This window comes from Gymnoscopelus braueri (genome assembly GCF_963280865.1).
Source record: "Gymnoscopelus braueri genome assembly, chromosome: 2".
In the NCBI taxonomy this organism is placed as follows: Eukaryota; Metazoa; Chordata; class Actinopteri; order Myctophiformes; family Myctophidae; genus Gymnoscopelus; species Gymnoscopelus braueri.
The window spans coordinates 43,230,410-43,241,243 of NC_137604.1; the positions used below are offsets into that span (position 1 = coordinate 43,230,410).

General features: G+C 42.7%; 1 protein-coding gene across 2 annotated transcripts in view; it reads left to right on the forward strand.

Annotated features, from left to right (window-relative positions):
* The first annotated feature begins 304 nt into the window (after nt 1–304).
* fam13a (family with sequence similarity 13 member A) overlaps nt 305–10,834 on the forward strand; it is a 90,955-nt gene continuing 80,425 nt past the window's right edge. Inside the window, exons 1-3 of one of the 2 annotated variants that reach the window (XM_080456309.1) lie at nt 305–578; nt 7,260–7,473; nt 9,656–9,865. In XM_080456309.1, coding sequence (XP_080312435.1) covers nt 552–578; nt 7,260–7,473; nt 9,656–9,865 — 451 coding nt within the window. In that variant the 5' untranslated portion in view covers nt 305–551. The remainder of the gene's footprint in view (nt 579–7,259; nt 7,474–9,655; nt 9,866–10,834) is intronic. The other variant, XM_080456310.1, reaches the window with a different exon arrangement.

Sequence of the window (10,834 nt, forward strand, 5' to 3'; positions counted from 1 at the left end):
CGCCTCAATCAAATTACACATCTAATTGTGTATCCCATATGTTTCATATCATTCATCTTGCTGCACTCCATTGCTCTCCTTGCCCTCGCGGCATGATGAAGACTGGCCTGCTGGCACTGATGCAAAGTTTTGGGCTTTAACCACCCTCTACAATACATCACATGACCAGGAAACTTAGCCAATGAGAGAGCTCAGCTCAGATTTCAGCCCAGGAGGAGAGAAGAGGAGGGGAATGGGGAGGGAAGGAGGGAGGCCTCTAATCTGTATTTCATGGCTTGTGGTGAAGCAGCATAGTCTGGCCGGCCGGTGCTGCTGAGAACTACCTTCTTTTCTGACTTGGATTATCTGTGTTGTGTTTGTTGGATTCTTCTAGGGGGTGTGGAGGGGTTTGTATAGATGGAAGTTTTACGGAGGAAAGTGTTCCCCCACTTTGGGAAAAGTTTAAGTGTGTGGCCCAGGAAAGAGTGAGAAGAAAGGAGAGGAGGTGGAGAAGGAAGAAGGATAGGAGTTTTCTTCATCTTTCCCTCTGCAGGAGTTTCTTCTGTGGAAGAATGGGGGCAGGAGCTCTGACCATCTGTGTGAGTACAAGCTGCAAAGCCTTGTGGTCTCAAGCTGGCACTGGGATTAACCATCCCATCTGTGAATAACAACTAAAGAATTCCTGACGGAACTGTCTTTATTCATTTTCATTCCATCCTCTCTCTCTCTCTCTCTCTCTCTCTCTCTCTCTCTCTCTCTCTCTCTCTCTCTCTCTCTCGCTCTGTGTCATTTGAGTGTGTGTGCACTACGTGTGTAACTGTGTCTCTGTGGCACTTGCATCCATCTGGACACAGGAAGTGTTTTCAAAATGTCTTCACTGTCTGGCTGCCAATTCTTCTGTATGCTCCCCCCTTTCCTCTTGAGGCAACCAACTTAAAACTAACATTTCCTCCCCCCAAAAGTTTGTTTTAACAACTTTGCAAACATGCCTACAGCTACGGTTAGTACTCTTATAAAGAGAGAAAGCAATGTCTTCTCTCTTGAGTATTATTGCTGTTCTGCCGGCAGCCTTTCCATACACCACAGCTGGCTGGAGCCTCTGTGACACACTGCAAGTTTTATGTTCTCTGTTCCAGTCTGTAATGTTTTCCTACCAACGCCTACATTTTATTATTATTTTTTCACCTTCAGTGGTAACATTTGAAAAATGTTCTCAAAGTTTCCAGTTTAAGTTTATGTCAAAGGTGTAATTTATGATTTCCAGTCAGTATTTATTTTGAAAACTAAGAGGATTATTATCATTACCACTATTAACTTTACTCGTGCTCTTCAAATAGTGGATAGTTTGGAATGAGTTTCTTCAAATGTTGACTTTATAAATATTTAAGTGTTTTAAAACAAAACATATGCATGTTTAGCAGTTAGTTGAACAGCTGTTGCTTGCTGTGGTAGCCTGTGCTGACTGGAGTGTCAACCAGCCAGTTGCTTCAAATGGCCACCCACCACTCTGAGAGAGAGAGAGAGAGCGAGAGAGAGAGGCATGGGAGCAAAGACAGGGGGGTGGGGGTTTAGGCTGCAGAAAGAGAGGGCACATGCTAGGGCTTGTCATCCACATCCATGAGTAAGTTAAAGCGGCAGACTTGCTATGTGAGGTTTACTTTGTGTGAAGAAAAACGTATTTAACATAGCTTTCTACTACTGTATCTGAGCAGAGTAAGATACAAAATGACCAAACTACTTCAGTAAACTTGAGCCTGACTCCTCAGTTCACAAGATAGGAGAGAGTGGCTGTCCACACACGCACAGACTCAAGCACACCCCCACACTCACACTCACACTCACACTCACACTCACACTCACACTCACACTCACACACACACTCACAAGCCATAAAGACACTTGACAATAGCTTTCTCCCATTGTGTCAGAGGTTAACAGTGTTGTGGGGGAGGAGAAAAAGGATATGGGTTATTAGGCTAATCACAGCAGAGTGTCCTGGTAAACAGCGGAGTAGAGACAATCGGCTACAAGTCATCATCTGGGGCCATCAGTTAAGCTCAACATCAACAACAAGAGATAAAAGACAACATTTGTGATCAAAGTTAAAATCAGGTCCTGAAACTGGCAACATTTTTCAAAGTGCATTGCAGTTTGGAAAACATCATAGCTACAGGTTCAAGGGATGAGAGGGTACCTTAGTGCAGTGGTTCCCAAACTTTTCATGTCAAGACCCAAAAGAGAGTTTCCTCAGGACCCAAACTAGTGAAAATAGTATCCACAAGCTCACAACGCCCAAGCTTGTAGATATACTATTTTCACAATTTCTTAATTAATTAATTAATTTGACATGTATGGAATTTCTTAGATTTTTCATTTATTCATGAAATTCTTTTGAAAATGAAATACTGTGATTTTTTAAAAATATTTTGAAATCATTTTTTAAATGTAGGAAACCAAAAAAAATTATATTGACTTGCGACCCATAAAAATGGGTTTGGAAAACAGTGCCTTAGTGTCTGGAGTGTGCAAAAAGACACGTATATACAGAATTTGTATACATTGTGCAACATCGCTTTGAGTAATCTCTGCAAGAATTTTTCTGGTTCCAGTGCCAACATAATTTTGTATATTGTCCATGCCCTTGTTTATGAGCTCTTATTCACCCTTGACCCTAAAGAGGCATTGAGACACCTCAAACACTTGCCAGTCTGCATCATCAAATTCTCGGTTGTTGCCTTCGTAATCCTTTCATTGAAAGAAGCACAACACAGCCTTTCTTATAAGCAGAACAACAGATCATTTTAAATGCTGGAAGTTTAAATAATAAGCAGTAACTACTGTATGTTATAATTTGGCAGTCTTATAAACAATAAATATGTTACATTTTGGAAATGTGTGTGTGTGTGTGTGTGTGTGTGTGTGTGTGCGTGTGTGTGTGTGTGTGTGTGTGTGTGCGCGCATGCCCGAAGTGCGACAGCCCTCGACACAGCACGCGAAAGTTGGTGGCGGTTCCCCAACCTAAACTGGCTTAATACATACACACCCGTTGTAACTGCCAACGTTAATGTAGAAGATGAGAGCAATGCTTGGAAAGCTCTATCTGACAATGTTGTGTGTGTGTGTGTGTGTGTGTGTGTGTGTGTGTGTGTGTGTGTGTGTGTGTGTGTGTGTGTGTGTGCGTACGCGTGCGTGTGGGAAAGACATAAGGCAGTAAGTATATCTCAGGCATGCATAAGTTTGCCTGTTGAAGAACAGTGTATGTGAGTGTGACTGCAAAGGTCAGCTTTAGGGGATATCTGTTCTATGAGGTCTGTCACCAGCGAATCTCTCAAGACAGATTCTGCTAACAGTAATTACTTCAAAGAGTGTTATGAAGCATTATAATGCATTATGATGCATTATAATGCATTATAAATGTGGTTATAACGCATTATAGGCCCAACCTTCCTATATTAAAATTGCCTAGATGGCGGGCGGGCAGGCGGACGGACGGTGGACGGCACAAACGTAACATGCGGACCTGCGAGGCGCGCCGTTTTAGAATATTTTTTATTGGCACAAACACTGTCACAAACACTGTTCAGGGGTCTGCCATCAGAATAGCCAAACCAGGGGCCCCATGTGTCCCCCAGGGGCCCCTGGCTGCCACAGGGGCACCGTCGCTCCGATCCGCACCAAACTTGCCACAAACGCTGTTCAGGGGTCTGCCATCAGAATAGCCACACAAGGGGCTCCATGTGGGCCTCATGTGGGGCTCCATGTGGGGCGGCCATAGCTGAGTGGTTAGTGAGCCCGCCTAGGGAGCCAGAGGCCCTGGTTGCCCCAGGTTCGATTCCAGGCCATCCCAGCATATGTGTCGATGAAATGAAAATTGTCCCTGAGCAAGACTCTTAACCCCTAATTGCTCACAGGTTCTCATTGGAAACAAAACCGCAAGGACTTTCATGATCGACCTGTTATTATCTGATGATGACACACGAAAGGGGTGCCACCCTAGGTTTGAAGGCCGCACAGCGGCCTAAAAATCTAGTAATATAAAGTCTTACCGAATCAGTCAGCACCACTGCCCTAAACTATAGTGTTGTTGTTAGTAGGAATAAACACAGAAGCACCCAGGAGGAAGTGGACTAAGGAATGGGAGGAGCCAAACCGAGTTCCTGTTTCTACACAAAAAAGGAGTTGGTGCCCCCAGAGGCAAAAACAAAGTATGAAAAATGTATACAAAATCCCTGCAACCTTTTTTTTTACCAAATTAGTTCCCAGATTGGTCACCAGCTATAGTTAGCTCACACAGGCTTAGCTCTAGAACACCTGTATGACAGAAGTCTGCTATCGTTTACAGTCATGGCAGCTCTGAATAGCAGGTTACTCCAATTATGCTGCTATAAGGTCAAATATTAGCTTTTTAAAAATGTTGCTGACAGTCTTGGTCTTGAATGAACAAATATTTATTGAGTAGCCCAATCAATAATAACCAATTCGTTGGCTTGTTTGCTACGACATGCCAGAGATGGATGGGTGAATAGCTTCTACCACATGGTGTGCCAGTCATACACAATTCAATGTAAATTGGAGCATTTTTTTTTTTCAGATTGAATCCAACAGCATATAGGTTTTGGCCTTTTAGCCACACTTAATTCTGAGGTAGGTTTTAATTAACCTGCCAACAAACGACACGTGTTGATGGGAGATCAATAAGAACATGGCCTGCTTCTCCAAATAAAGTCATTAATTCCTCTAGCAATTTCAATTTACACATTGATTGGAATCATGACTGCACTACTGAAAAGGCCTGCTAAAATGTGTTGGTTGGTTAGTGGTAGTGTACTGTGCATGTGCTATTTTATGATTTCAGTTGTTGTTATTTTAGTCATCACTTTGTTTGTAAATTAAATGTACAAATATGCAGTAGCATCATCATCATCATCACAGTAGGTTAGAGGGAGCATAATGCTTCTGACTACACACACACTCTAACATGGTCATCTGTATTATGTCTAGAATGATGCTTGCAGTCAGACAAGACAATCCTCAGTTTAAACAGGACAAGACTGTCTAGGAGGTCATTATCATTTTCTACAAGCTCGCATTGTGATCTTGTTTATAGGCTATTTTCAACAAAGTAATTTGTATATTGGGTTTAAGTGGTTAATGGAGATTTGTGTCATGTCTGCTCTCAGCTTATCACTTCCTAATACAGCAAAGGCATTGTGTCACTCCTGGCCTCGTTTAGAGACTGGGCCTTTCATTTCACTGTGCATGACCAGCTGCTCTCTCCTTTTAAGTGGTACTCTTTGGCATGCAGTGCCTCAAAGAGACAGAGGACTGAAGCCTGATTTATTCTTCATTTCGCCCCGGTGTCGTGCATCGAAAATAAATACCAGATCTAGAAGCTCGCAACCCGTTGTGAGCTTGTAGATCTGCTATTTTCGGTATAAATCAGGCATGACTGTGACTCTTGTTGCAAAGAAACATTCTTAATGGAGCATGCACTTCACCCATTTTCAACCCTGTCTTCAAATAATTGGTCCTCACTTGAACTTGAATCTTTCACTCTCAGTATCCTGCTGCAAACCCCCTTAGTTTCTTCATCTTCTGCTTTGTGAGAATCCTCTTTTGCTCTATGAGAAAAACAGCACCACAAAAACAGGTACACAATATGGCAGTTAATTATAGCCTACTTTATCAATGTGTGGGTCTCTCCATATGTTTGCTTGATAAAGGGATCTCTTTTCAGATAGTGTGTACCTGAGTCAGAGGGAGGGAGAGATAAAGTGTGTGTGTGTGTGTGTGTGTGTGTGTGTGTGTGTGTGTGTGTGTGTGTGTGTGTGTGTGTGTGTGTGTGTGTGTGTGTGTGTGTGTGTGTGTGTGTGTGTGTGTGTGTGTGTGTGTGTGTGTGTGTGTCTCAGTAGATAGAGACAACAGGTGGCAGTTTACTAGGGTAGCATATACTGTAGGCTAGATAAGATAGCAAACAGCTGGTGAGTACGTGCTTACACGTATTCACACCCGTATTCTCTCTCTCTCCCTCTCTCTCCAAGCGTGGACACACATTAATATGCACGCTATGTACAGTACATGTATACAATAAATTCCTGGCTTACTATGTTTACTCACTGAGTGGAAATGACTACGGTTAGCAATTAGCACACTCTTGTTTCACAGCATTAAGTAAGTGTTGTGCTCTTACCTATGTTCCCCGGGTTCTATGTTACCCACTAAGGTTATGGTTAGGGTTAGGTTTAGGTTAGGTCCTATATTCCCCGCTCTCCCTAGGAAAGCGGGGAACATAGGACCCGGGGAACATAGGACCCGGGGAACATAGGTACGGTCCCATTTGGACAATCTTTCCTGCGGCTTTACTCACACTTCAAACCCATATACAGGCCTAGCCAGTACTTTTATGAGGCACACGCTGCACCATAAATGCCAGTGTAGCTAAGCTGCATTGTTTGCTAAGTGAATGATATTGATAGGTAATGGTGTGTGGGTGCATACTGAAAAAGGGAGGCAACAGTTTAGTTTGCCCCTCTGTGTGTTTGGTTATGTGTTCAAACGTGTGCTTTAACAAAATTCTGTGTTCATTTACCTTTAAGAACATAGAAAATGGACCATACCAGAGCCATATAAGGAGAGTTGCATCAGTTCACTTCATTCTTCTACAGAGCCTTCTATTGGCGAATAGTGACAAAGCCCTGAACCGGAAGTTTACGGAATGCACTGGAGTCTATGAGTGTTTGTCACTATTTCGAGTTTACATGAACCATGTGACCGGCGCTGTTTCTGCCCCCCTTGTTGACATAACTCTCCAATAGAATGCTCTGGACCATACAGTCCATTTTGGTTTAAAAAAAAAAATTACTGTTAGAGTTCTAAATGAACACTGATGAGTTTACTGCACATTTGTGCATGCCCGTGTATTTAATCAAACATCGTTTCAGATCCTGTCTTTGTGTGCGTATCACATTGGCCCTCCCTCCAAAGGTGTTGCATGGTAACCAGATACAACATAGCAACAGATACACAGGCCCCCACACTCCCCTCTCCACTCTCTGCTGCGTGAGTCTGAGGGGGTCAGAAACCGGATGTGTGCCGGTCAGTGTGAGGATGTAGGTCCCTAAAGTGGAGCCTCCTCCACTGGCACTAAAATCTCCCACTTCCAGAACAGGTGTCCTGGCGTATCTCTCTGCCCAACCATGCCGTTTGTAGCGCTGCCTCTACCGGTGCCCCGAGCAGTGCCAGTGGTTGACTGCTTTTCTCTCCTCTGCTCTGCCCTGCAGCACAACCAGGCAGCTGTGCGGGTCAAGGAGGACATGAAGAAGATGGTGCGCCTGCCCATGCTGAGGCCCAGGGCAACAGCAGCAGCTTCAGCAGCGGAGAGCAAAGGGAACAGGCTGTTTGGGGTGTCCCTGCTGGAGCTGCGCAAGCTGGGGTTGGTGGAGGATGGCGTCCCCCTGGTGTTGCGGAGTATGGTGGAGCACCTCCGCCAACATGGTGAGGAAAAAGTGTGGGAGTAGGAGTGGTGGAATAGAATAGAATAGGGGTTCAGTACCATGCTCAGGAACACATGACTTGTAATGGAAATATCAGATGGAATGGGGTATCAAACCTGTGACCTTTTAGACATTCATATTTTAATGTCTTCTTTTTCTTATCTGCATGTGGATTTGTCAATTCTCTTAAGTCTAAAACAACATGAGATATTATAAGTAGGTGACAAGCTACCAGACTCAGTCCATTTGGTAGCTCTGGATATGAGTGTCCCTTAAATATGTCTAGAGTTTATGTCCTTTCTACTGGTTGCTGGTAATGTTGATGATCTGGGAAATGTAGTTCATGATTATATTGGTATTTTATCAAAACCTGGTTGGCTGTTGTAGACAAGTAGGTCTACCATACTGTGAATGACTGCTGTGTTATCACATCGTTGGTCAAGGTATAATTAATGACAGAGGCTTAAAATAGATACATCATTTATCTTAACTAGAAATACTTAATAAGGTGGATAATACTGTCACAAATACTACATTACCGTTTTATTAGCCTGGAAACTAGACGAATCTGCCGGTGCAAAAACAAAAAATATATAAAAAAAGGCTAGTGATATTAGTCTAGCCATGCCAGGCTACCCCTTTTCGTACTTCTCCTATTTGGCCACTAGATGTCAGTGCAGGACTATGACGTTTATTTCCTGCATGACGTATGCATTGTTGTTTTGGAAGGCATTCTTGGGAGATTATAGCTACCCAGGTGCGTAATAATGTCAAGTGAGGAGCTGACCAACTGTTATTGTATGTTAATTTGTGTCAATTACTCGACACTAACCTTAAACAACCCAGTGTATAGTTTTAGTATTGTATCAGTCTCATTAATATGGCGTTTCTTTGTTATTCGGTTTTCCACGAAAGAGATAGACAGCAGGCTACTACTGTAAGTGAAAGGTATAGGCGACGGTACGTGTCAGTGCGTGCGCGTGTGTGCGTGCACGACAACACGCTGGCAGTCAGTGGTGGAAAAAGTATTTTTTTTTACTCAAGTAAAAGTATCAATACTGCAATGTAGAAACGCTCAAGTAAAAGTCCAGAATTCAAAATGTACTTGAGTAAAAGTACAAAAGTATTGGTATCAAAATGTACTAAAAGTAGAAAGTACTCATTATGCAGAATGTCCCATTTCACAAGTTTTCAAATGTATAAAATATTTTGAAAATAGCAGATCTACAAGCTCACAGTGCAGCAATGCATTGTGAGCTTGTAGATCTGCTATTTTCAAATGGCCAAAATGTATAGAGCTGAAGTGGTTAATGTATGTTTTTTTTGTAACAATAATCTAAATCTACAAAATAACTAAAGTTTTTAAATAATTGTAGTGGAGTAAAAGTATAATATTAGCCTCTTGATATGTAGTGGAGTAGAAGTAAAAGTACTGAAAATTGGAAATACTCTAGTACAGTATAAATACCTCAAAATTGTACTCAAGTACAGTACTGTGTGAGTAAATGTACTTAGTTACTTTCCACCACTGCTGGCAGTGCCAGTACCAGCAGTACTACTAGTGCAGGGGAAGTTCCAACCAGGCATGTCTGTTTGTCAGCGCCTAGGATTCATAGTCATCTTCCTGGTAATTAATCTCCAATTCCCATGAAGGAATGAGAGTAGACAGAGTCACCATCTGCAGAGATGTTCAAAAATACTGTTACAGTAACTCAGTGCACTTATGATATCATAATCTGCCCCCTTCAAGTTAATATGAGCTCAGAACCACTCAAGTCATTATGTAGGGGCTGTGAATGGGTAAGTAGTAGCTCCTCCATTTTTGGAACCAAACATGGTGTATGATTTTAAGCCTTAAACCATCGCTATCAATCCAATAACACAAATGCATATAATAAATATTACACAGTATAATCCCCAGTGTTCATTTATGTTATTGTACCTTGGTACAAATGTTGGTTACATGTGTACACATTTTTGAAAGACGTTTCACTGTGTATCAGAAATCAGTGGCTTGCTGTAGCATCATATCCTATGTTCACCAAATGATTGTTTTTTGTCCGAAAGTCATATAAATATATTTGCTTGCTTGCTTGCATGTGCCAATAAATAAATTTGTTTTTTCACCAAATGACAAGACATGCACCAAGCCTGACCTCTGCCCTCTGATCTCTGCCCTCCAGCCCTGCAGCAGGAGGGCCTGTTCAGGGTGAACGGGAATGTACGTGCTGTGGAGAGCCTGAAACAGCGGCTGGAGAGCAGTGAGGACACGGATGTCTTATCCGAAGCCGACGCGTGTACTGTGGCCAGCTTGCTCAAACAGTACCTCAGGAACCTTCCGGGCGGCCTGGTGGACTCCACGGTTCAGCACGCACTGATAAAGCTGCAACAAGGTACTGCAAGAGAGAAGATGTCATTTTTGTGTACCAGTCACTATCATATCATATTCATATGGCACATTTCATACCGTGTAAACTAACTTGATACAAAATATTTAATGAAACTAGCTAAACATTAGTCTCACTTAGCCAGACACTGGAGATATGTCCACCCAACAATATGTCTGGTGAAATCTAAATTCAATATAGTGGCTAAAACTAGGTGGAAACTATTTGGAGATTTAACAAATGATGACTGCATTGCAGAACAATTCTTCAGGGCGGTCCTTCATATTGGGATGGTGATATGATTGTTTTCCAAAGCAGTAGGTGTAGGTTTATTAGCGAACGCTTTCTCATCTGTTCTAGCAACTGCATTGAATACATGTCACCAGATGTATCATCTGCAACATGAGACTAACTAACCATAGGACTGAGAGATGGGCCATTGGGATGTACAACTACAGTATGTGTCGGCAGCATCAGAATACGATTGTGTGTCTGTATCATGGTACCACATATTCAAATTACAAAGAGCCACAGAGGCTTGCCTTATACAGTAGATATGAGGGCAACCAGTTAGGGACATGTCCAGGTTATTAAGTCTATTAATATAATTACGATGTCATGGTCAACAGTATCAAAGGCCACACTCAGGTCTGTTAAGCCGCTTTTCCATCACAGCTTAAGCACGACACTGTCCAGTACAGTCCAGAACCGCACCGCACCGCTTCAAAATGTCTTGCGTTTCCATTGCACAAAAGTCCCCACTCGCAAAATCCCCACCCTCCCCTCCCCTCCCGAAGGAAATCAACGCCCCTTTCTTTAACACACCAACTTAGCCTCAGGCTACAGGGTTAGCCTAAATGCTAGCGTGCTTCCTCAGAGCTAGTTTGGCTCTTCAATCAGGTCTATGAAAACAATCCCAAAAGAAGCGACTATCTACGGCTATTTGAAAATAGCAGATCTACAAACTCACAACGC